At 44.0% G+C, this 26,341-nt stretch overlaps 2 protein-coding genes and 1 long non-coding RNA gene across 4 annotated transcripts; 2 read left to right on the top strand and 1 right to left on the bottom strand.

The window, feature by feature from the left end:
* Positions 1–3: 3 nt before the first annotated feature.
* On the top strand, positions 4–2,283 carry LOC135933031 (receptor-transporting protein 3-like). Its single transcript, XM_065470889.1, has 3 exons — positions 4–108; positions 305–476; positions 956–2,283. The coding sequence occupies exons 1-3, from the start codon at positions 33–35 to the stop codon at positions 1,302–1,304; spliced, it is 597 nt and encodes a 198-aa protein (XP_065326961.1). The 5' UTR covers positions 4–32; the 3' UTR covers positions 1,305–2,283.
* Positions 2,284–4,351: 2,068 nt separating this feature from the next.
* Positions 4,352–7,509, bottom strand: LOC135933032 (uncharacterized). The gene is made up of 3 exons (XR_010573675.1): positions 7,434–7,509; positions 4,773–4,958; positions 4,352–4,664 (listed from the first exon to the last, which is right to left on the bottom strand). It is a non-coding gene; the product is annotated as an uncharacterized LOC135933032 (long non-coding RNA).
* Positions 5,245–26,072, top strand: LOC135933030 (ankyrin repeat and IBR domain-containing protein 1-like). 2 transcript variants are annotated; one of them, XM_065470887.1, is made up of 21 exons: positions 5,246–5,445; positions 8,963–9,301; positions 13,392–13,563; positions 13,691–13,822; positions 14,702–14,890; positions 17,035–17,152; positions 17,262–17,482; positions 18,072–18,160; positions 18,305–18,449; positions 18,623–18,783; positions 19,303–19,391; positions 19,637–19,767; positions 19,901–20,035; positions 21,475–21,561; positions 21,683–21,749; positions 21,979–22,124; positions 22,556–22,734; positions 22,943–22,994; positions 23,186–23,239; positions 23,368–23,491; positions 23,825–26,072. In XM_065470887.1, exons 2-21 carry the CDS (start codon positions 9,114–9,116, stop codon positions 25,264–25,266), a joined length of 3,921 nt encoding a protein of 1,306 aa, XP_065326959.1. In that variant the 5' UTR covers positions 5,246–5,445; positions 8,963–9,113; the 3' UTR covers positions 25,267–26,072. The 2 variants fall into 2 exon arrangements, with proteins under 2 accessions (XP_065326960.1, XP_065326959.1); XM_065470888.1 differs by lacking the exon at positions 23,186–23,239 and having other exon boundaries at positions 5,245–5,445.
* Positions 26,073–26,341: the final 269 nt, after the last annotated feature.

Genomic DNA, 26,341 nt, shown 5'->3' on the forward strand with positions numbered 1-26,341 from the left:
CAGAGCAGCATTCACAAGTCAAACTCTGTCTCATGTCAACGTTTCATTTCGTCTCCCAGAAGGTCTCCAAATATCAGACCTTATGTATCAGACCATCGAGATATACAGGTAACACACCAGCCTACTATTTATTTCTTTTAAACGCGTATATAGGTGATTGATTTGTAATTAATGCATTGCATATTTGTTTTGATCAAGTACTTAAGGCGTTTGAAAGCGTTTCCGGTGTCTTGTAATGACAAATAAAAGAGTGATTTTCCTGTATAGCATAAGCCTAACGTCCTTCCCTCTCCTCTTTGTCCAGCTTGGGCTCCTTCCTTGTGGACACACACCTTTGAGGAGCTCGTCTATGGGGATAATGCGCTGGACTATGGAGACCCATGGTCGCTCACCTTCAGCTACAAACAGACAGACAAATTATCCAAGAAGGAAAATAAGAGAGGCTGGAAGGTCTTCTTCCACTGCGCTTATGGAAAGTATGTTTCATTTAATAAAGTCATATTTACCTTAGACTGTATATAATAATAATAGTAGAAACTATGCTGGAAAGAAAAGGGATCAATAATTTTTCAGGTAGTGGGTATAAATAGAAAGATTGTCTTGTGCTTTCTCCGTCTCCACCTTATTCATGTTCACAGGAGCAGGTGGGTCACCTGTCGAGGTTATTGTGTGAGAGGGAGCAGCAGTGGACGGTATTAAACAATGCTGTTTTGTGGGGGAAACAGGTTCTGCAGTTTAGTTACAGCGGTAATTGAACAGTTATCTTGCTTTATTATGACTCTGATGATGATTCGCATGGCATGATTGACCCAGCGAATCATTACTAAAGCTTTCCGCTGACATGGCAATCTGAAACTGAAAAACATCAGTTCAAACCATTGATGGGACACAGGCAGAGTTACTAACCTGAAAAATCACCATTGACCAGAGTCTATAGTCATAATTTCTCCCACAGTTTTCAGTGTGCATCCTGCAGGAGGATCTGGCCTTCGGTGCGTGTGGTGCTTTTGTTCCGTTATCGGCTGAGAGGCGGTAAGGGGGCGGTGACCATGCGGCCTTTTGGACAAGCCTGCCGGCGATGCCAAGACGATAATTTTCATCTCCCCGGTTTTTACAAGGAAGAGGCGAAAGAGGCTCTGCTCAGATTGTTTTCTGAAATCCGGAAGAACTGCTATGGAGTGGAGGATGAAAATGAAGAAGGTGACTCAGGCGCTACAAGACGGAGGTCCAAACCCCACGAAAAAACCCTGTGTGAGGCCTGTTGTTTTGGCTTGTGCTGTCAGGATGATCAGAATGAGAAGTAGTGTGTGTGTGTGTGTGTGTGTGTGTGTGTGTGTGTGTGTGTGTGTGTGTGTGTGTGTGTGTGTGTGTGCAACAGCGAGGTGTAAGGAGAGTGGCAGTCTGGTTGTTTGCTGTTTCCTTGAGATCTTTCTTTTCTAGTTTACACACAAAAGTTTCCTTAATGAGCTGGTTTATTCATCATTATCTAAGTTATTGATAATAATAAGGAATATGTAAACCTTCATGAGCAATAATAAGATTTCATGACTGTTGTGTGTTTATTTTGGGCTTTGTGCAACCTGAAGGAAGGTGTGTCCTGATTATTTTCTTGGGTTGTTTGGTGTGATGTCTTGAGGTATAATCCAAAAATTGCAGTTACTGTACTTTTACTTGAATTGGTTTATGAGGAGGGAGGAGGCTGGGGCAAACCCAGGACACGCTGGAGAGATTATATCTCTCAGCTGGCCTGGGAACACCTTGGTGTTCCCCCGGATAAGCTGGAGGAGGTGGCTGGGGAAAGGGAGGTCTGGGCTTCTTTGGTTTGGCTGCTGCCCCCGCGACCCAGCCCCGGATAAGCGAAAGAAGATGGATGGATGGATGGGTGGTTTATCGGTATTACGTCATCATTCCACTCATCTGATGCTTTTTTTTCCTCACCACATTTATTTGTTACGTTTAGCAGACAAAGGTTTCACATGAAAAATGTGAAACATGTGATGCTGATATATTAAAACAGGAGTTTTAACGATGCCGTGATATCGTTTCACTACTCATGGGTCAGAATGACTTAGACACTTACAAGCAAATTTCAGATTGGCCCCAAATTCTCACAACATAATAAACTAATTAAAGATGTGTGCAAACTATATGTGTGCCTACATTGCATGCTCAAAAACACAGAGTGGTTACATCAAATAGTACTTTGATCTAGTTTTTTTCCTGTTAGCTGCACTTTGAGTTAAAATCTATGCATATACAGTGGCTTGCAAAAGTATTCGACCCCCTTGAACTTTCCCACATTTTGTCACATTACAGCCACAAACATGAATCAATTTTATTGGAATTCCACGTGAAAGACCAATACAAAGTGGTGTACACGTGAGAAGTGGAACGAAAATCATACATGATTCCAAACATTTTTTACAAATAAATAACTGCAAAGTGGGGTGTGTGTAATTATTCAGCCCCCTGAGTCAATACTTTGTAGAACCACCTTTTGCTGCAATTACAGCTGCCAGTCTTTTAGGGTATGTCTCTACCAGCTTTGCACATCTAGAGACTGTAATCCTTGCCCATTCTTCTTTGCAAAACAGCTCCAGCTCAGTCAGATTAGATGGACAGCGTTTGTGAACAGCAGTTTTCAGATCTTGCCACAGATTCTCGATTGGATTTAGATCTGGACTTTGACTGGGCCATTCTAACACATGGATATGTTTTGTTTTAAACTATTCCATTGTTGCCCTGGCTTTATGTTTAGGGTCGTTGTCCTGCTGGAAGGTGAACCTCCGCCCCAGTCTCAAGTCTTTTGCAGACTCCAAGAGGTTTTCTTCCAAGATTGCCCTGTATTTGGCTCCATCCATCTTCCCATCAACTCTGACCAGAATCCCTGTCCCCGCTGAAGAGAAGCACCCCCAGAGCATGATGCTGCCACCACCATATTTGACAGTGGGGATGGTGTGTTCAGAGTGATGTGCAGTGTTAGTTTTCCACCACACATAGCGTTTTGCATTTTGGCCAAAAAGTTCCATTTTGGTCTCATCTGACCAGAGCACCTTCTTCCACATGTTAGCTGTGTCCCCCACATGGCTTGTGGCAAACTGCAAACGGGACTTCTTATGGTTTTCTGTTAACAATGGCTTTCTTCTTGCCACTCTTCCATAAAGGCCAACTTTGTGCAGTGCACGACTAATAGTTGTCCTATGGACAGATTCCCCCACCTGAGCTGTAGATCTCTGCAGCTCGTCCAGAGTCACCATGGGCCTCTTGGCTGCATTTCTGATCAGCGCTCTCCTTGTTCGGCCTGTGAGTTTAGGTGGACGGCCTTGTCTTGGTAGGTTTACAGCTGTGCCATACTCCTTCCATTTCTGAATGATCGCTTGAACAGTGCTCCGTGGGATGTTCAAGGCTTGGAAAATCTTTTTGTAGCCTAAGCCTGCTTTAAATTTCTCAATAACTTTATCCCTGACCTGTCTGGTGTGTTCTTTGGACTTCATGGTGTTGTTGCTCCCAATATTCTCTTAGACAACCTCTGAGGCCATCACGGAGCAGCTGTATTTGTACTGACATTAGATTACACACAGGTGCACTCTATTTAGTCATTAGCACTCATCAGGCAATGTCTATGGGCAACTGACTGCACTCAGACCAAAGGGGGCTGAATAATTACGCACACCCCAATTTTCAGTTATTTATTTGTAAAAAATGTTTGGAATCATGTATGATTTTCGTTCCACTTCTCACGTGTACACCACTTTGTATTGGTCTTTCACGTGGAATTCCAATAAAATTGATTCATGTTTGTGGCTGTAATGTGACGAAATGTGGGAAAGCTCAAGGGGGCCGAATACTTTTGCAAGCCACTGTAATTCTATATTGTATCACACTGAAATTATGATGTCTGTGGAGAGGTCTTATTTAGCAAATAAATAAGTTTCGCCTTATTCATTTCTCAAATTGCAACTGTGGTGATCACATCCCACCAAAATCTGTGGGGGAATGTTTGGTATTCATTTTGTAACTAAATAGATAAATGTGCACAAGCTATAAAGGCTGAAGGTTTGACTGTGTGATCATATATCTCAATATCAAAACTGAAGCTGAAATTTCATTTTATGCTCTTATATTAAACTCTTTATACACTTGTGCATTTCCTGTTCCTTTTTGAGGTGTCACCAGGGATACATGCACTTCTCTTTTTCAGCCACATGGTTTTCTCACATGTGATGATTTGTAAAGTTGAGCCAATCAAAATGTGGTGCATTGTCTCAGGGTGCAGGGTAAGGGGACAAAGAGATAAAAATGCTTTCCAGGCTGACATATGATCATTTATGTTTATATATATCACACTGGTAATTTGTCAAACTCACATGAGGAATTAACCCCAAAGTGTTTGTGGCAAATAACATAACAGTTCAGTTGTTTTTATTAGTACAGTGCACTGGTGGGTGATTTTGTGGGGTGGTCTGGAAGTAATCATCTGCTTCTGAAAGAGGATGGCTATATTCCCCATTTCTGTCCTGGGACAACTACCTAGGCATCCACATCTACAGGTTGAACTGGAAGGCCAAATGCAGAGGCTGATGGCAAATGATGGCGCTTGGCTATCACTCAGTTGCTGAGAATGCAGTGTAGTTTGTTGGTCTGCTGGGGGAGCACTGTTGGAGCTGGTGACACCAAAAGACTGAGTGACTAAAAGACATTTGGAGTTGTGGTGTAGGTTAATAAAAAAAATCAGACAGATAAAAGGCATTTACATGCAACCAATAACATACATAAATGATGATGATGATGATGACGATGATGATCATTTCAGCTGCTTCCTTTAGGGGTCACTGTAGCATCATCTGCCTTCATACCACTCCTTCGCACGTCCTCTTTCACTACACCCATGAATGTTCTTTTAGGCTCAGCATTTCCAGCTCTGGCACCTCCGGCTAGGTCTCCTGTTGTCGTTACTGCTATAACAAAAAGAATTTTCCCAAATATGGGACAAATAAAGTATTTCTCATTCCTTCAATTAACGTCATCATACATGTTGTTATTGTTTCTCTTTTTGCTTTTTCGATTTTCTTCTCAGTTTTTTAAAATTTAATTACATTTTTAAATTATTTTTATTATTTTTAATTTTCTTAACGGATATTGACCTTAACCAACCAACCAGCGAGCGCAGACAGCCGACCAATCCGGTGAAAGCTCTCTGCGTGACAGTTAGTGCTGCGCATGCGCAACACGCTTTTCCCTTTGGCAGCAACAACAACACAGAGAACGAACAAGTCAGTCTCGCCCCTCCACTGTCGGCAGCAGCATCATTGTCCCCGCCGGGTCCGGTGGCAGAGAGGATGGTCCAGCGGAACCGCAGCCGGGGATGCGAATGACAGCCACAGGATAATGGCCCTGGATGTATGCAAGTTTCCGAATGAAGTAGTGACCAAGTGAGACGACCGTGTAAGTAGAGCGGCGGAGATGCTGCCCGGCTGTAGGTAGTTGAGGCTAACATATCTCGCTAACGTTAACCTGAGACAGGAAAAGAGACGCTTTGCTAGCGTCGGTAACGGCAGAAAGGTAAGCTGCACTGGGTGTTAACGCTTCCCAGCGGCGCCGCCACAGCCTGCGAAAACGTTAAAACTACCGGCAAAGCGTTTTGTTCGGCAGCATTACAGAAACTACACACCTACCACTCGCTTCCCAGTTGGGGTAGTAATTCAAGCAGACTGTACGGGTGTTGAACAAAGGAGCTTTAACCGAGGGGCCGCATGGACACAAACATGCAGAGAGAAGTCGGCCACTGTTTGTTTTGTGCTCCATTTCATGCTGACACACTTCGGAGACACCCACCCGAGGTCTGACCTGAATATTTAGCCGATATACGGCGACCCAGCTAATTTTGGTAAAATGCCCAGGTGCTAGTGAAGTCAGTCGCGGAGTATTATCGTATTATTTTTATTATTATTAATGTTGTAACGCAGCTTCTGCCTTTGACTCACAAGTTTTATGCCCCTTTTAACGACCATACATTGTCCCGCAGCAGTTTATAGAGTGGCTTGATTGCCCAGAGTTTGGCTGAGGTTTTACCACTGACGTGTTACAGCTGACAGCAAGTTTTGATAACAGCAGCAACACTCCAGTGGCTGTCATGTTTTATGTGTGTTTGATTGTTTTTTTTCATTTAAAGCGATCGCTTTAAATTAGGCTTGTGAGATGGTGACAGGTTGAACGTAAATGCTTTGATCTTCTTTGAATTTACTTTCAGAATAGTTTGCAGCGCATCATAGCTGGTAAAACCTAAAAATCAGAGGAACGTAAGACTGGCAAATTCAAGGAAACCCTCAAACAAAGTGTGTGTGTTTTCAGAACAGCTTCAGGACGCTTTGGGGTTGGCTGTAAAATGCTCTGGAAGGTCCTCCATCCCTCCAGCTTTGATGAACATGATAATGGTTTTTGACAGATATTTGTTGCATCAGTCCAAAATTTCTCCTAATAGGTGTTTCAGTGGGACTTAAATAATATTATTATCATTTTCATGCATATTAAACTGTTCAGTAACCCAGTGTGCCCTACAAATGGTTGCATTGTCATCCAACCCACCACCAACATAACCGAGCAACTTGATCCCCATACTATAGGGGAAAGAGGGTATGGTTTTTCCTTTTAAGCTGTCGCCTAACAGGACTGACTGAAACCCAGCATTGAATGCCTGTTTTGTAATTAGATCTCAAATGATTAGTCAGTTATTGGATCAGCAGAAAAATAATCCACAACCCGGTCACTCAGCCACACACTGCCATATTCTGTCTTCTCTAAAATTCAGATTTGCTGGTATGAATGCTATTATAAATCACTGGTCAGTAAGGACAATCCTTTCTATGTCATCTTACAATTTATGACACTGAAACAACAGTTTTTCACTTTTCTGTCATTTTATTGACCAAGGATGAGACTAGACTGCTAATAAATAAGTAAAAAATAACTGCTAGTCAAAATCCTAATGACATTAAATCTTGTTTAATATTAAGTGATTCATTCGTCTATAAAAAAGAAAGCAAAGAGCAATCCATTACTTGTTTTGTTGCAATAGTTGCAGACTCTTTCCAAACTTTCACCATAAATTGCTTTGTTTGCATGATTTGGTCTAAATGGGGGTGTGTTGCTGACTGGGTTTCCGAGAAGCTCGAGCACCATGACTGAGTCCTTGTTAGTGGGAGTCATCTGACGGGGTTCATGTGTTTAGGATTCTTGAGCTCATGAGTCATTACGTCACAACTATCGCATTGCCTAAAATGGGGAAGACCATATGTATCAGAGGCCTGTTCTGAGTAGCTCTGTGGTATGAGGGTAACTAAATATTGTTGACTTTCAAGCGTGATTCATAAAACATGCCTCTGAAATTCAGCCTAGCAGATGAGTGCCAAGTTAACAAGCAGTGGAACACTTACTGTGCCTCAGTTCCACCCCACCATCGAATGACGGGTAATAAAGTCAATAGCTGCGCTCCCACTGTGAACAGCGGCACTTGTGATTGCTGGAATTCCAAAATTCCTTCATGTCCAAACTTCCTGTCCTTATTTAGTATGAGAGACAGAGAGGGAGGTACGTGGAGATGTGAAGTGAACTGGAAGTAAACCAGCATGCACAAAACAGAGCCAAACAGACAGACTGACCTATTAACTACAGTCCCCACCACCACCACCACCCCCCACAACCCCCTCCACAACCTCCCTCCAGATATACACAAACACACACAAGATCCGGTCTGCTGCGTGCATCACGAGAGAACTTGCAGTGGCTATTATTCACCGGTCTGTCAGTGTGTATTTTTCCTGTCTGTGTCCCTTTCTGTCACAGCAAAGAAAGGGGAGGCAGTCAGCCATGTTATTCAAATGTTCCAGAGCCCGGCCAGCCAGCGGCCAACTGTAGCCGGGCTAAAAAGAGGCTCTTTGTGAAGGCCAGACAGATGGCTATAGAATGAAGACTGTAATGATACCCTCAACAGCGCAATACACACAGAGACCCATGCACTCATTACACAGTCCACTCATTACAGCATGTAATACCGTGTGTTAAAGGCACACCAAACTGTGTAAGTGTTTGTGAGTAAGAGAGAGAAAGAAGGAGAGGTGGAGAAGACGAGGACATCAAGCAGAGATAATGTACAATATGTGAAAGGACAGAGAGTGTTTGTTTGTGTCCCATATCTCTCATCTCTTATATTGCTTGTGATATATATATATATATATATATATATATATATATATATATATATATATATATATATATATATATATATATATATATATATATTAGAAAGAGAGAGATTATTATAATAAAAAATAAAAATCTTTCCAGGCCAGTAAAATATCTTCTTTTCTTTTTTTTTCTTTTTAAGGAAATGGTGGGAATCCAGCGGTTATATTTTGATAACCTGTGAATCTGCAGTAGGTTTTATAAGCTGTTGCTGGGAGAGTAAGCTCTGCTGGGGCAGCCATAGCTGTGACGCTTGTGATTCTTTGGTTTAGTGGCTGAGGGGCAAAGTAAAACTGGTTTGGGTCCAGCATGTTAGTTCTGCATGGTTTAACACACTCTCAGAGTCTCAGTAGCAGAAGAGCATGTAAACAGTGGAAGACATGCAGAATTTTTTTTATTTTTATCTTACAACAGTGACCTAACTGGACACACAGAATGGTCAGCTGTGGTAATATCGACTGTGTCTTTCATCAACCAACTAACAAATCAATGGCTTGGATATCATCAACCTTCCCCTCTGGCCTGGCTTCTTTATAACTGTCTTTTTTTCTGTCCTTCTGTTTTCTTTTCTATTTTCTATAAAATGGCATCTGTCCATCTAACACACAGCTAATCAATGAATGGACTCAATTGATTGTTTGCCTTTTTTTCATCTGCTCTTATTCCTTCTTTCCACCTTCATTTTCTCTCTAATCAATTCCCACCTTTCTCTTCTTTGCAGGGACGGAAACGCTGAACCATGTTGCTCTAAGTCGTGACCTGTGGAGTACGGGGGGGAGGAGAAAGAGGAGGAGGAGGAGGAGGAGGAAGAGAGGAGTAGTGAGGCATTGGCCACAGCTTCGTTTTAGGTGGCCCTTTGCGAGCCCGAAGCGATGGGAAACACAGCCACCAAGTTCCGCAAGTCCCTTGTGAATGGTGATGAGGCCCTGGCCTGGCAGCTGTACGAGGGCAACCCTCAGTTCAGGGACGGCCTGGACCCAAACGCATCGTATGGAGAGCAGTACCAGCACAACACACCCATGCACTATGTGTGCCGCCACGCCATGACACGTCTGCTCAGGTAAAAGTCAGTCTCATGCAATGCAGCAGTTATCCAGTGCAGTTAGAAGGGCAGTGAGTCATGTTAAATTGAATAACAATTAGCAGCATGTCAGATTTAAGACATTTCTGAGAATCACCATATCTGTAATTGCCTTTGATGGCAAGAAAGGCCACTTAATGTGCGGAGGCCCAAAGACGCCAGTCGCATATATACTGTAAGATTATGTAAATGATGTTACAGGGAGCGGGGAAAGTGCATTAGCCACGAGGAGCTGTGGAAATAAAATGTAGTTAGACCCTTAAAGGAACTTACTTTGTAAGATATAAAACTGCAAGCCACCATCTCAAAAATGACCAACGGCTTGAATGAGCACTTCTGAGAGTCTCATTAAAGGTTCTGATTTATTTTTTTTTTGTTGTTGTTTTAATACGCGATGAGTTCACGGGACCTGTTATCAGAACTGCTATTTCTAGGCTGACCGTGCACACAGCAGCTGTTTTCTCTGTCATTCTGTTTTGTTTTGTGTTATTCAGCACAGAAGAAAACTTGGCTTAAGTATTGCTCCCCTGCTGTCTTTGAAACGAGCTGGTCCTCCTGGATTTGTTAGGCCTCAGTCACGCAGACCTCGAGACTGATTGCTGCTCCCCTGGCAACTGCTGGTCGCTAGGGAAAAATGTTATTCCCTGACTGGTTGGCGAATGGTTGCTGGAAATTGATCGCAAAGAGAGTGCTGCACTGAAAACTTCTTTGTGATTACTCTGGTTGATAGCAGATTGCCTGTAGTTTGCGTGGAAGATGCCGACTTGTCTGTAAACACTTGGTATTTACTCTTACGAGCTGTAGTGACACTTGAGAATGCGTCACAAACCAGAAGTGGAGAATGTAGCCTTCTGTGTAAAAGTTGTACAATCACCATTCCAGACATAGAAACTGCACAGCCCTAAATATACAGAAAGAGCAGTGGATGGCGGGGATGGGAGAGTCTCTGGTCTCCGTCTGTCAGTCTCACTTTGCATCGCACATCTCACAGTTTCACTGTCACTTTGCAAGCGTTTGCAGACAAGTCGGCATCTTTCATACAAACTACAAGCAATCACACGAACCTGCTAGCAACCAAAGCAGTTGAAAAGTGGCAGTCAGTGCAGTATCCTCTTTGTGACAAATTTCACCTATCAAAAACCAGCAGCTTCAAGCTACCGCTTGCCAACAAATTTTTCCTTTGTGAACGGTGGTTGACCGGATGGTCACTGACCAATCTCTAGGCCTGTGTGATTGAGGCCTTAGGTGGTTCCTCTATAAATCAGACACTGAGCTGCTTGTGGTCTAAGTAGCTTCCAGCATCTGTCCGCCTTTGGTTGTTCGACAAATTAACACCTTTTGGATGTTTGCTGCAGGCTAACGAGTTGTCATAAACTCAAGTAGCACTCCTGCTCTGCTACCATGCTGCTTGCTCTACTGTGCCCCGCCTGCTTGCTCTCTCGCACGCACGCACACACACGCAGTAATAGCCGCAAACTGAAATCTGGTGAGAGAAATTACAGAGAAACTAGCGAGACATTCACTCTGTAGTGAAGTCAAAGACAAACACAACATCCTGGTAAATAAAGTAACTAAAACATTTCAGTTTTTTTAGCTTCACTGGCACATTTCTTGCTTCTTGTTAGAACATTTTTGCATCAGCACGAAGCTTCCTAATGTCTGAAAATACAGCTGTTAAGGTCATCTCATGTAAAGCTTCATAGACTTCACAGAGTATGTGGAGCAAGCTTGTATTACAATTTTGAGAAGTTGATAAGGATGCTGGAGAGGTAGATCTGATCTAAGGCTTTCTGGGAATAGCGTTTTTCCAGTACTATGCAAGTCTTACTGGGAAATTCCATCCGCTTTTGTGTACATTCCTTTAAAGCTCTTTCTTGTGAGTCTCTCTGCTTAATGAAGTGCGGTGCTAAATCACTACAGTTCCTCTTTAAGAGTATTAAAAGATTTGAATTCATTGCATGGCTATTGTGCTGTGAGGAGTTTCACCGCCTGCACACTTTCTCAAAACAAGAGTTTGCAGAAATAGACAGACAGCACCATCAACAGCAATCAAGTCAACAGACTGACAAAAACCAAAGAGTCACTAAGTCAAACACAGCCTTAAGAAAAGGGGTCAAACTATAGAAAAATATAGCAAGCAGCACACCAGTGGGCCTTTGTTACCTCCTGCAGAGATAATCAAGCTGCTGGCCTTGACCATGACAGCTGATTCAGTGACTCAGTAGTCTTCCTCCTCTCCTCCTCCTCCTGCTCACATTTGTCCTCTCTCTTAGCCTTTCTTTCCATGATTATGGGGGGTCGGGGGGCGGGGAGGGGGGTGCATTATCTGTGTATCTGCATGTGTGCACACGGCCGTGTGTGTTTAAAGGAGGTGGAAAAAAACTGAGACTCCGCAACTGCTTAATGCGTCTGAGAATATAACACAGTGAATCAATCCGTGTGCTATTTGTGTTCCTTCCTACTAACCTATAATGGGCCAGAGAGGCGTGCTGAACGCAGCGCTCGGCTCCTGATAAGCATCAGAGGAAAGGCTTCTTTGTTCCAGCAGTTCAGTTGGACAGTGGCAATAGAGAGACGACCGAGAAATCTCAGACAAAATAAAGACTCGCAGAGGACGAGCGTGGGCTGCTGGATGGAGAGTCTGTTTCAGATTATTTTTAACACGTATCTGCTTCGTGTTTATTCGCTCTCTGCTAGTCGTCTCTGTGGGTCGAATTGGCAAGTAATCCCGTGAGAAGTGCAAACTGGAAAATCTCAAGTAGACCTATTACTGGAAAACTGGGTGTAGTTCAGGAAGTGTAACCCTTCCTCCACGACAAGTCACAGGAAAAAATATGTAAATAACAACTCCGACGTCATTGTGAACAGTTTGTTTTTCTTTTGTTGAAAGAATCAAAAGAGTACATTTCAACTGCCGACTTCATTTATTTATTTTTTTATTTATATCTTGGACGCATTGAGTCTCCTCAAGCTGATTTGCTTTTCAGCCATGTGTACGACAAAGTAGTTAGTTTTAACGCTCTGCTGAGGTTTCCTGCCCTCCACTAATAACTTCACAGCAACAACACAAAACATGTGACCTCCCCACAGCCTGCTTATATTAGGGCCATCCATCCTGAACATCGGGATTTGTGCATCTATATGTGTGTAGAGGTGGTGGTGGAGGGGAGGGAATAATTAGTGATTATTGCTGTGCGGATGAATTGGCAGTGCACTGTCATTAGAGAGAAGCTGCAGGGGCTTGTGGCTGACAGGATAAGAGGGTCAAAAGTGGAAAAGCAGGGCAGCAGTGGAGGAATAGACTGAAGGACTGCACACTGAGAAACTTCAAATTCAGAAGCATCGACTGCCGTGTCCAAATTGTGCAAGAGAGGGCGAGGCTTTACAGAATCTTTTCAGCTGGTGTCCTTACAATTGTAAATCCTGTGACATCCTATTTTATTTCTTCTCCTTTTATTGGATTTGCATTAGAGAGAGTCATTTCATGTGCAACACTATTTGTGCTGTGCTGCTGATGAAAAAGAATCTGTGTTTTTCCTCGCTGGCTTTATCACAAATAGGAAGGTGTGGGGGAAAAAAAGAAAAAGAGACTTTGGTTTTTAAAATGTAAAAAGAAACTTGAAAAGGGGGAAATGTGCTGAGGCATATAAAAGAGTGGAGAGGTAATCAGTAAATGGAGGTTTCCACAGACATAAAGCAGGAGAAAACTATTTTACTAAACAGAACTGCAGCTACAGTCTTACTCCCAGAGCAACTGGCACATCCATCACCCACTAAGTGTGTGTGTGTTTGTGTGCGTGTGTGTGCGTTCACACGCGTCAGCCAGCATGTCCATTATCTCAGAGATGTTAAACAGAAATAGTCGATATTATGCCATCTTTACCTTGTCTCTTCATTTCACTGTCCATTTTACTTCCGTAATTCATCTTCCTCTTCCCTTTGACTCTGTTTCAAGCCTTCCTCCTGTTACTGTCAGGCCTTTCCTCTCTTTCCACCTCACATGTGAATACCTCTGAACCGGTTTTACCCTCTTTTATCTAATCTCTTCATTCTTTTCTGCATCATTTAGGTCCTTCCTGTTCAGCAAAGAAGGAAACCCCAACAAGCGCAATGTGCACAATGAGACTTGCCTGCATGTGCTGTGCCAAGGCCCACAGATCCTGCTGCTGCCAGAGGGAGCGCTGTCACCACGACTGGCCAGACCACAGAGGGACGAGCAGCGCCGTGCAGACTGCCTGCAGGTACAGACGCACAAGTGGGGGGGGCAAATATAGATTAGTGTCTACGCTTGCATGGCAGTGGGAATAAACTGCATTCTATGAAGCCACAGTTGATAACAAAGCATGTGGTGTGTCTTTCCATTACCAGATGATCCTGAACTGGACCGGGGCCAGGCTAGAGGGAGGCCAGTACGAGAAAGCTAATGTTAACGCCACCGACAACCACCACAGCACCTGTCTGCACTATGCTGCCGCTGCAGGCATGAAGAGCTGTGTGGAGGTGAGACAAAGTCTTGGACGTTATTCAAACTCCAGGGTTTTTCATGCATATGAAAATGTTTGGAGTCCGACAAAGAGGTTTTGAGCTTCAACCAAAGGTCAAAAACCAGGGCAGTGCTTAAAAAATAATAATTTAACCCTTTTTTAAAATGTGGTTTAGTTGATTCAAAGTTAAAATACACTTTTTGAATATGAAGTGGTTGTAATGACAGTAAAATACAGATACGTCTGTTAAATAACAGACTCTTTTAACCCTGTATGAATGCTTGCATGTGTAGTCACTACCCAAAGGTCAATTTAAGTTTGAATCCTATTTTCTCTGCAGGTGATCTGTATTTTATGTAACTGGAACAGTCAAATAATCTACAATCCAATGATTTTGAATTATGCCAACTCCAGGTATATCTGCTTTGTATTTTACCAGCTCAAACGAGCACTTAGGCAGAAAATTAACCTCTTCTGATATAAAAGTTTGCATAAATCTCACATGTATGACCCTGTGAAAATCAGAAATTCGATTTTTTTAAGATAAAAAGTTTTAACACTTTTCCGTTGGTTACTCCATCCTTCCTTCAACCTTTCTTGATCTATACTTACCAAAAACTGTCTTTTGACTCCTGTTGATTTTAATCTCTTTCACTGTCTGCCTTTGCTCCTCTTGGAATTTTTTTTTTCTTCTCTTCCCCTTTCCCATATTTTTGGTTTCCTGTCCTGTTGTTTTCTCATCTTCCCCTTTGTGTTCCTGCTGTTTGCTCCCATTGTCTTTGCCTCTTCCTTCCTCTGCGTCATTTGTTGAAAGTGCCTAAATTCCTTGTTTCTCTCTATTATCTATTTCTTCCCTCTTTCTCCCCTTCCTTTTGTTGCCTCGTCCCTCCTCTAGCTGCTGATCCAGAGTGAGGCGGACCTTTTTGTGGAGGACGAAGACAAGCTGACGCCATGCGATCACGCCGAGCGGCACCACCACACCGAGCTGGCCCTCAGCCTGGAGTCGCAGATGGTTTTCTCCTCTTCAGCTCAGCAGTCACACACAGACGCACATGGTGAAACCAACCTGCTGCAGTACAAGGAGGTGAGACCGTGGTTACCCGATCTAGGGTTTCCCTGCTGGCCTAAGTTATTTTTAAGCTTTTTAGTCACTGTTGCATCTTTAAAACATTTGCCTGACAAGGAATATCCTTACTGTGCACAAGCATGTTCATTTAGATCTTATGATTACATTTTTGCATAGAAAACAACTCTTGTGTACAAATTCAAACAAGAATTGAAATATTTATCAGATTTAAGGTTTGACCTTTTATTTTATGAAGATAATGAGGACTGGTAAATGTATGGCAATAATGTGATTACACCAGATTACTCTTTAAGTGGAGCATTTCCAGCTCCCTATTTTCACTTTTGGACTATATCTATGGTAGGGTTTGGTGATAATGGAGAAAAAAAATACTGAATAGCAGATTATCTGTGATTGCAGCTTGCAGGTAGCAGCATTTATTAGTGCAAATGAAATGAACAGCATTTCCATTCTTCTTTTTCATTAAGTTACTGTCATTGATTCAGAGCAGCAGCAAGATGAACGTACAATAGCAGTGACATGGCATAAGCACAAAAATATCTTGGGTCAAGCTTTTTAACCAGTTCCTTAAAGCCCTCATTTACCACCATATAAATGCATCAGTAATTTCCATCCACAGCTTGGTCTTCTTGTCATATGGAGTGCAGCTAGTGAGCGCTCCAGCGGGACTCGGTGCAGTCATTTGTTTAAGTTTTGATTGCTAGTATCTGCTCCTCGCATTTCTTCATAGCCTGGTTGTACTCAATGGTGTGTTTTGCCTCAAGTGGTGAAACAAATTTGTTTGTTTCTTGCATATTTTGCAAAGTACTGTAGTGGCTCCGTTTTTAGGTACTGAATTGTTATCGGAGAATGACACGGAGCTTTCGCTCTCAGATGTGTCTGCTTGTCTGTGTTGTTGCACAATGAGACAAGCCCAGAATTTATACCAGTATTATTGCCATTATATGATATGGCACAGCTCTAATCAAGAATAGCTTTGCTTAATTCACAGTACAGAATAATCTGTATTTATTTTATGTTTGTGCAGCACTTAAGCTCATCCACTGCCTGGATCAAGCTGTTTTAGCTCCTCTCTCTTTAAGACAGCTTTCTTCTGAGTGGTTGCCCATCGTGACCAAAAGACGAACCGGCGAGGAGCTTCTGTCTCACAGTCGAAGCTGCGTGCCTCAGATGACCATATTGAGAATTGTTATCAGTTTCCACTGATATCATAAAGATCCAAGATTAGGCGCTCTGTCCGTGAAGCAGAGCGTTTATGGCGATCTGAATCCTGAGCTTTAGGCTTACACGGATTACTTACACGCATGTTGACCTCATTATTTGAAACTTTGGACATCAACATAAGCGTTTATCATTGTAACATGAATATGATAGAAAATAAGAAGCGTAAGCATAGAAGGTCAAATTTAAATCATGTGAAGATAAAGAGGTAGATGGTTGCCCTCATGAACTCGTACAGTGTGTTTATTTTTCAGATTCAAGACTATATATCTTAGGACAGTGAGGTCACCATTGCTAATCTGTGTAGATTAAAACAATCGGGGGGCGAAATGTGCTGTCTGTACTTTGAAGGTCATGTATGTGATTTTGTTTCAACACTGTGTCTAACCTGAACTGTACTTAGTGTTTTGTGTTGTTCTGCATTTGTGCAGACACTGTTTATAGATTTTCAGAATATTTCTACTCGGTGTCTCCAGCTTCTTGGCCAGATTGTCCCTTGTTGATGTTCTCTCTTCACAATCCACAACTTACAGTGGTTCTTACACGTATATAGTAATACACAGATCCACAGATACACACACCACGTCTCTCAGAGTCCCAGTTAAACCGAGGTCACCAGCACAGCTGTATAGCTGCGGCTGCTGCCAGCTGATAGCATTTTGATCTTCCTTCCTGCAGCCAAATCCATGCTAATACTTAATCTGTCGCACCCACCTCCACCCCCAACCCCGACTGCCCCACATCCCAGTCCTTTTTATCGTTTCCACATTATCGTTTTCACTTCTTTCCCCATATTTCAGTCTTATATTTTATATTCTGTTTTTTTTTTTTCTTTTTTTGTTTCCATCTTTCACCTTCCTTCTGACTGCGGGTTTTTCTCTTTCTCTTCCTAACATTTCTCCCCCTCTGTATCCTCTCAGCCTTATGAGGGGTTGAAGATTCAGGATCTGCGCAGGCTGAAGGACATGTTGATTGTAGAGACAGCCGACATGCTGCAAGCCCCCCTTTTCACTGCAGAGGCCCTGCTTCGAGCACATGGTTTGTCATAAAGTTGACGTTCATACGTGACCTTAAGTAACCCTCGCAGCGCTGTTGTCACAATGCATGCGTTTGTCTCAGTCTTTTTAATTACGTTTGACTTGCTCAGACTGGGACAGAGAAAAGCTTCTGGAAGCCTGGATGTCCGACGCTGAGGGCTGCTGCCAGCGCTCTGGTGTCACCATGCCGACCCCACCGCCTAGCGGGTACAACGCCTGGGACACCCTGCCCTCCCCCCGCACTCCTAGGACCCCACGCTCTCCCCTCACTCTCACTCTCACTTCTACCACCGACAGCTGCCTCACGCCTGGAGAGGAGGGCCTGGCCACGGTGAGCAGTTGTGATATATGTTAATATAAGAACATCAGTCATTCATGATGAAAAATAGATCATGTATGAAGGCATATTTAGTAAAGTACAGGGTAGAGTCATTGTGCTCTTTCTTTTTGTAGGCAGAAAAAGATGTCTCATTTATCTGATGGTTGCAGGTTAATGTCTAATCCTACTAAAAAGGGGGTCAAGGCCATCAGCAGTAATTCTTTGTCATTCCATATAAGCATTAGCCTCTGGTTTACTGTCAGTGTTAAGGAAGCCTGCCTGAAAATCAACGTTGAGGTTTTCTGTTAGGTTTTCAGAATGTTTGAACTGTGAGGTGGAACATTTGCAGAATAAGATAAAAGCTGTTTGGGCCGTAGAAGAAATGTCAGAGATACTGATATGGCTAAAGTACAACAGTCCAGCAATCTGTGGCCTCAAAAGTACAGAGTTAATCAAAGACAGAACATTCTGAACTGGTTCTGTTATTGTATTTCTCCTCTATGTATGAGGTTGGAAATGACATGTCAAAGAGAAGTAATCTTATCAACAGAATAAAAATAATTGGAAATCATGTGACTGATTTGCTCCATCCCCCCTGCAGTGTGGAATCTGTCTCTGCTCCATCTCAGTCTTTGAGGACCCAGTGGACATGTCCTGTGGCCACGAGTTCTGCAGAGCCTGCTGGGAAGGGTACGCGCATGGACATTCAGTGTGTAAGCGTGTGTGTTTTTTATTGAAGCAGATGTGTTTTTAGCTCAGTTCTGTGTGTGTGTGTGTGTGTGTGTGTGTGTGTGTGTGTGTGTGTGTGTGTGTGTGTGTGTGTGTGTTTCTCAGGTTCCTCAATGTAAAGATTCAGGAGGGAGATGCTCATAATATCTTCTGTCCGGCGTATGAGTGCTACCAGCTTGTGCCTGTGCATGTGATAGAGAGTGTGGTTTCCAGAGAGATGGACCAGCGCTATCTGCAGTTTGACATCAAGGTAGAAGTCAAAATAATCGTTTGCACCTTCTCTTCAAGACTGGGCCTTTGTTCTGCTTCTTGTTGCACTATTTAGTGACATTTTCTTTGTTTCTTCAAGGTTCTCTGATTCACTTCTTCTCTTCACGTTCCCTGTCTGTTCTGTGACATTGTTTCCAACATCCCCGTTTGCAGGCATTTGTGGAGAACAATCCATCCATCCGTTGGTGTCCTGCAGCTCGCTGCGAGCGGGCGGTGAGGCTGACCCGACCGGGCCCGGGGGACACTGACCCATCAAGCTTCCCCCTGCTGCCCTCCCCTGCTGTTGATTGTGGAAAGGGTCACCTCTTCTGCTGGTAAGCTGCAGGATTTATGATTCAGACATGTTCATCTCACACAGCCTTCTCTTTACATGTTTTATTGACACTGTCACTGACATGTAATTTAGCAAAGCCGGACACAAGTCTGGATCTGTTACATTACAGGCTAGTGTGTTATTTAACCCGAACACCTAAATATTATGGTCATTTTATGTTCATGCAGCTGGACAAAGGCTGCTGTGTGAGCAGTAACGTCAGCATTGTGCACGCAGATTATAATGGCATGAATAAATATTGTTTTATGAAAACTACACTGTGCATACATATGTTCTAACTTACTACGCAAAAAAGCAGTTATTACTGTTTAATCTGAAACCACGCCAGCCAAATATGTTTTATCAGAAACTTTTACTTCTTTCCCTCTTTGTGTTCCCTTCTCTGTTTTCTTTATTCCTAGAAACTCTTAGGATTCAGTGTTTGCTCTTATGCTTATGTAGTCTTGGTTAGCTGGATTTGACTTTATTAACTTCTCTCTTTATCTCCCGGTGTCTGCAGGGAGTGCCTTGGCGAGGCCCACGAGCCATGTGATTGTCAGATGTGGAGGAACTGGCTCCAGAAAGTCACAGAGATGAGGCCTGAGGAGTGTAAGCCTGTGCTGTTTTGTTTGTTTTACTGTAACTTTAGCTGCCCAGCAGTATGGTAGTTAAGGGCAGCTGTCAGGGCGTCTTATCTGGATGTGCCTGCTGTATTTTATATGATACTGGCAGGTGTTTAAGTTACTAATATTTGCGTAATGTGCCGGAATGTGTCTGCAGGCCAGGTGTTAGACTGCAGAGATGTTGCTAATGTGTGTGCGTCCACCTGTGTGTTTGTGTGTGCTTTCCCACAGTGGCAGGTGTGAGCGAGGCCTATGAGGATGCTGCTAACTGCCTGTGGCTGCTGACCAACTCCAAACCGTGTGCCAACTGCAAGTCTCCCATTCAGAAGAATGAGGGCTGCAACCACATGCAGTGTGCCAAGGTACACACTAAACTCTGTCTGCTGTGTGTCTTCGTTTAAAGGCATGAATGTTGATTGCTCGATGTATTAAAAAAATTTCTGTATTTAATTTTATTCCTAATAAATTAACCTTGATGTTTTTCTCTCTGTGTAGTGTAAGTATGACTTCTGTTGGATCTGTCTGGAGGAGTGGAAGAAACACAGCTCATCAACAGGTGGCTACTATCGCTGTACTCGCTATGAGGTCATCCAGCAGCTTGAAGAGCAGTCCAAAGAGATGACTGTAGAGGTATAAACACTTACTCGCTCATAAAATGGAGAGTACACACACAGTTTATCCCATATAAGCTTCCACTAATGTAAAAACACTTGCTGGACACTTTTTTTTCGGTCCAGTTTGTTAGTACCTGGTTGGACCCCCTTTCTCCCTGAAAACATTGCTCTTAGATTTTGGTCCATATTGACATGATAGGGTCACACAGTTGCCTGCCTAGCCGTGATGTGAATCTCGTGTTTCACCGCATCCCAAAGATGCTCTATTGCAGCGGTCCCCAACCTTTTTTGCGCCACGGACCGGTTTATGCCCGACAATATTTTCACAGACCGGCCTTTAAGGTTTCGCGGATAAATACAACAAAATAAAACTAGTACCGGTACCGAAAAAAAGAAGATTTATTCATAACACACGTGAAAAGACCCAGGAAAACTGAGTTAACGATAAAAACGATAGCAAAATAACGCTGAAAACCGATAAAAACCCTGAAAACCATACATTTCACACTTGAGCCTCAACTCTCGCGGCCCGGTACCAAACGACTCACGGACCGGCACCGGTCCGAGGCCCGGGGGTTGGGGACCGCTGCTCTATTGGATTGAGATCTGGTGACTGTGGAGGCCACTTGAGCTGAGTAAACTCATGTTCAAGAAAGCAGTTTGAGATGATTTGACCTTTGTCAAAGGTGAATTATCCTGCTGGAAGTGGCAATCAGAAGACTCTTACATTGTGGTCATATAGGGATGGAGCGGCTGTGGTGTTTAGACGATGGTTATTTGGTACTAGGGGGCCTCCACACCATTAAATGACCAACACCAGCCTGAATTGTTGTTACAAGCCAGGATGGATCCATGCTATCATGTTATTTTTGACTTTGTCATTGGCAGCAGAAATTGGGACACATCAGACCAGGCAACATTTTTTTCAATCCTCTCTCAAATTTCACTGAACATGTATGTTTCCTGTTCTTAGCTCTTCTGCATATCGTAGTTGTAATGTTGTTGTTTGAGTTACTGTTGTGTTCCTATCAGCTCATGGCAGTGTGCCCTTTTTCCTCTGACCTCTGGCATCTACAGGACATTTTCACATAGAGAACTGCTGCTCATTTTCTCTTCTTACTCTCTGTAAACCTTAGAGTAGATTAGCAGTTTCTTAAATACTCAGACCAACAACAACAACATGTTCCAGATCACTTTAATCACCTTTCTTCCTCGCTCTTATGCTCAATTTGAACTTCAAAGGGTTGTCTGGACCCTGTGTACATGCAGTGAGTTGTTGCCATGTGATTGGCTGATTAGATATATGTATTAATGAGCAGCTAAATAGGTATAGCTGAGTGAGTCTGTATTCACACAAATATACAAGTTGTTCAGTCTCTTTCACTGACTACAGTGAGTGAACACACACACACACACAGGAGTTTAAATGAAGTAAGAGTTTTTCTTTTTTTACAGGCAGAAAAGAAGCACAAAAGTTTCCAGGAGCTGGACCGTTTCATGCACTACTACACTCGCTTCAAGAACCATGAACACAGTTACAAGGTAATACACTCGACAGATACGTTCATAACGATGCAAACCTCGCCCAAAAATCTAAAATGCTTCCAGAGAAACATCTCGTGATCATTTGGTGTGTGTATTCTCTCTTCTCTGTGTGTGTTAGTTGGAACAAAAGCTGCTAAAAACTGCTAAAGAGAAGATGGAGCAGCTGAGCAGGGCCTTCATTAGCCGTAAGTGTCCTGCACTGATCTCATGAAAAGGATTCAAAAGAAGTCTGAGTAAACTGCTTGTCAGCTGCAAGCCGTTTGCCCGAGAATAGCATATTTGTTTTTGCCAAAGCGCAAATAGATCATGTCTTTCAGACTCACACCCAAGCTTTGGTGCGTCCGGGTCATAAGACATTAATCCTGTGCTCATTAAAGTCATGGCTAGCTGTAAAATACGTCTTTTCTTCTGCAGGTGAAGGCACTCCCCCAGACACACGCTTCATTGAGGATGGCGTGACTGAGCTGCTGAAGACGCGGCGCGTGCTGAAGTGCTCTTACCCATACGGCTTCTTCCTCCAGCAAGGCAGCACCCAGAAAGAGATATTTGAGCTCATGCAGGTAATTTAATATATATCCAACAAGTGTGCATCCTCTGCATGAACAGGACTAACACCCCTGAAGTACCTACAGGGATTCCTGGACTCTGTAGGGGTAAACTATGTAGAACATAAACAAGTTTTGGGGTGTATTATGGCCTTGGTGGACAGAGGACTGAGTACATCTGTTAAAATATACACGCAAAAGAGTCGGTTTAATGTTTGGGTTTTTTTTCGCATTTCAGTCACACTAGATTAAAAATGGGATGGAAACCTCATATTAGGAAAAATCAGTAATTGTGCTATTTTTGCAAGTGTAAGTACTTGATGCAACCAAGTGGTCATGCAGAGGTTGAGCAGCACGATCAACCTACCACTGTTGATTGCAAGACGATTACACAGTCTGACGGGGGGAAGATAGTGTTAAACACTTTCTTCTGTTTGTCCTTCCAGACTGACTTAGAGATGGTCGTAGAGGATCTGGCCCAGAAGGTCAACCGTCCGTACCTGAGGACGCCGTGCCATAAGATCATCAGCGCGGCCCGCCTGGTGCAGCAGAAGAGGCAGGAGTTCTTGGCATCAGTGGCCCGTGGCGTCGCTCCCAATGACTCTCCAGAGCCTCCCCGCAGGAAGTAAGAAAGCACACACACACACACCGCACAGAGAGACAATATGGTTCTCCTTTGGCTCAAGTTAACAAATTCACTACATAGAGCCACTTAGAGGGATTCAGGGGATAAAGAAGTGGCATAAGAACTTAAACTGAAGCTGAGTGTTGTTTAGTTTGCTTCAAATGTGCTTTAAAAAAAAAAAAAAATTGTGTGCTAACATTCATTTCAGTTACCCTGGAGGATCGTGGGATTGGGAGTACCTTGGCTTTGCTTCTCCTGAGGTAAACACAAACGCCTTCTGTCACACCACACTCACAAACACTAACTTTTCTTTGTTCTGCTAATATCTTGGCTCATGCCTCGCTAATGCTACTTCCTAAATCTCCGCTTTAGTGACCTACTTGTGTATGAGGTTGTATTAATGCATGACTGCGGCAGCAGCAGCTGACATAGTTTGCTTATGTGTGTTAAGATGGGAAGTCGGCACTCCGTACTGGGAGCAGATCAGAGAGAGAGACAGTCGCAGGTAATTCACCAGTTTCTTGGCATATTTAGGGACGAGCATGATGGGCTGAATGTTGTTTTCTGCTGGACACAAAATAGCTCCCTCAAGTTGTCTTTTTCTTATAATAGAACTCGAATAACTCTTTGCAGGATTATGCTGACATCCAGTACCGTCGCAGACACAGACCACGGCGCAGAGGAGACATGCTGAGTTTGCACAGCCTTAGAAGCAGCAGTAACACACCAGAGACCAGCAGGAGGAGTGACAACACAGGTGTGGCAAGCATTTTAATGCACCGTATAACTGCCTTATATAAAGTATTACAAAAAAAAGATTTTCAGATTAATACAGCATAGTGTTCATTAATTTATTGTTCTGTATACAGCCGGTACAGGCAGTATATTTGCACACACTCTGTTCTGGACCCTGCCTGTATTAATAAATTGTGTCTTGTCAGTGCACAAGACAACCAGTAAATGGGATTTTACTTTATTGCTCCATCAGTCTGTTCCAGTCGAAGCACCCAGAGCCATCGATCACTGGGATCAATTTGTAATCAAGCCACGCACAGCAGTCCGTGCTTTAATGTGACATTTTGTGTTTCAGAAGGCACGGAGAGGGGCGAGGGTCGCAGGAGAGCGCTCGGCTCGCTCGACGAAGACGATCCCAACATCCTTCTGGCCATCCAGCTGTCGCTGCAGGAGTCGCGCCGAGAGCGAGGGCTGGAGGGAGGGATGGAGGGGAGGGTGGATCAGGAGAGAAGAGCGGCTCCAGCGGGAGACCTGGTCGATGCTGTTTTACACTCTCTCAACACAGAGGGTCCTCCAGGAGCCAGAGGCTCATCCTTCCCCGCGTCCATCCTGGATCCTCCTCACCCGCCTAACAGGACAGACTCCACCTCCCAGCCTTCTGTATCCAGCTCCCTCCCCCTCCCTCCGCCTCCTCCCTCCCTCAGCGCAGAGCTGCTGGAGCTGGGAGACAGCCTTATGAAACTGGGGAGCATAACCACTCCTTACGACCTGGACACACACACGCAGGAGCAGCTCAGCTCACACCACACATACACACACAGTACACATGCTGCTCCTTACACCACTGAACCTGCCTGCAGCAACCCCAGCAGCCACAGACAGGATCAGAATGCACTGACTGCCCCATATGTGCTCGATCATATCACCATCACAGACCCTCGTTATGACAGCAAAGAGCAGACTTCCTGCCATTCGAGTGCATATTTAGCCAAGGCTGAGCACGCCGCCTCCTGCCTCCCCACTCCAAACCCCGCACATCCTAGTTCCTATAACCGGGAACATGCAGCCACGTACAACAGCAACCCTAAACCAGACAGCTCCTACAACCCCTGCCCCGAACACAGCAGCTCTTACACCGCAGAGCGCCCTGCTGCCTACGCCCTCGAACGCCCCCCTAAATCAGACCCCCAGCCCCCTACCCAGTTGTGCCTCCCATCTCCAGAGCTTGAGCCAGAGCTCCTGCTCTCACCAGTGATTCCCCCAGGGGGCCCTTTCACCCCCAGTGACCCTCAGAGCCTGGAGCCCTTGGACCCCACAGCCAGCGCTCAGCTGCTGGATAACATCATGGCCTGGTTTAACAACAACATAAACCCCCAGAATAACCCGCAGAGCCTGGCTCTCATCCCCTCCCCGCCCACCACAGAGACGGACTCCTCTCCCGACACACACACCGAGACTGAGAGCCAGACCTCCGCCCCCATCCGGCAGCCCCTGGAGGGCGAGTCGGAAGTAGGCAGAGGGTCAACGACCGGCCCACCGGGAGCCGAGAGCGTGAAGACGTCGAGGCCGAGCACTCTGGAGCTGGAAAAAAGAGACGCTGGAGAAGAGGGTGTGGACACAGGGTGTGTGGCTGACCTGTCGCTGGACGAAGCGCACACACACCCGCACTCACACTCCCAACATGGAAACAGTCCCGCACACACTGCCCCGGCAATGGAGAGAGACTCAGACCTCGTCCTTCAGTTAGAGGAGGACCGGTCACCTGAAGAGTGGACGGAGCAGGAACACCTAGTGTGAAAGTGACAGATGTAGAGAGAAAGAGAAGGTAGAGCCGAGATAAAGAGAAAGAAAACCAATCAGAGAGAAGCACTGGTGGATGATGGAAGATGTATGATGGTGGTGCCTGTGTTTGGGGGATGGAGTGTTTACTGTATGTATTTATACTGTATTTAGAGAGGACTTAAAGACCTGCGGACTCTGTCCAGTAAAGATGATGTCATACACGTTTTGATTATTTTTAAGTGCTTTTTGTCTGCTCTAAAAACAGACAAATTATTCTTTGAAGTGTTTAAACCACGAACGGAGAGCTACTGATATCATAACACAACAAAATGCTCCATGTTTTAGTTTAGTTTTGTTTTTTTCTTATTTTAATTTAATTCCCAACCTCTTCTGTTTGTCTCCTAAGTTTGTTCAGGGTGAAGTTTTGGTGCTGTTCATGCTGAAATCCAAACTTGCCTCATTTAACTACACTTGATTCTCACACTAACCCAACCACAAGCCAGTTCAGAGCTCCAAGAGCCAAATATATGAAGATAACTGTAACTTTGGAGCCTGTTTATAGCGTGCTGTACAATCAGAGGGCCTAATTCTGATTTCTGGACCTTCATGCACACTGTGCCTGTTTGTGTTAGTGCCAATACAGTCCTGATCTTTCTTTTGAGCAGGCTGGCACAGTCTGCTGCGTAAACGTCACACTATTACAGCACCTCTCTGCAAGTGAAGGTCAGAGGTCAGCCCCGCCCATAAAGCTGGAAGTTCAGTGGGTGCTTGTTTGCAGAGCAGATTGAGTTCTGTTTTTTGTTCTGTTTGGGCTTTTTTTTTTTTTTTGGGGGGGGGGGGGGGGGGGGGTGTTTTTGTTTGTGGTTTTTTTTTTTTTTTTTTTTTTTTTTGCTACCCGCTGCACATTTCAAATGTTTTGTATCAAAGATGCATCTTCATGTTTAATCTGCAGAGATTTACAGTGTTTTTCTGCCACTTTGGCTCAGTGTTAGTGCACCAGATCTCACGTAGCACACAAAATACAGTGGGTATTAAATGAGGTAATGCATCAACCAATCAAATTAATCTGAGAATAATGATATCCAGTATT

This window comes from Pelmatolapia mariae, linkage group LG22 (assembly GCF_036321145.2).
Source record: "Pelmatolapia mariae isolate MD_Pm_ZW linkage group LG22, Pm_UMD_F_2, whole genome shotgun sequence".
Taxonomy (NCBI): domain Eukaryota; kingdom Metazoa; phylum Chordata; class Actinopteri; order Cichliformes; family Cichlidae; genus Pelmatolapia; species Pelmatolapia mariae.

Excerpts from the sequence above, each read along its gene's own strand:
- LOC135933030 (XM_065470887.1), top strand. The coding sequence starts at position 9,114 with ATGGGAAACACAGCCACCAAGTTCCGCAAGTCCCTTGTGAATGGTGAT. Across the intron at positions 17,483-18,071 it reads GAGAGGAGGGCCTGGCCACG|TGTGGAATCTGTCTCTGCTC; the intron begins GTGAGCAGTTGT and ends TCCCCCCTGCAG. Across the intron at positions 22,735-22,942 it reads CCAGAGCCTCCCCGCAGGAA|TTACCCTGGAGGATCGTGGG; the intron begins GTAAGAAAGCAC and ends CATTCATTTCAG.
- LOC135933031 (XM_065470889.1), top strand. The coding sequence starts at position 33 with ATGTCAACGTTTCATTTCGTCTCCCAGAAGGTCTCCAAATATCAGACC. Across the intron at positions 109-304 it reads CAGACCATCGAGATATACAG|CTTGGGCTCCTTCCTTGTGG; the intron begins GTAACACACCAG and ends CTCTTTGTCCAG. Across the intron at positions 477-955 it reads TTCCACTGCGCTTATGGAAA|TTTTCAGTGTGCATCCTGCA; the intron begins GTATGTTTCATT and ends TTTCTCCCACAG.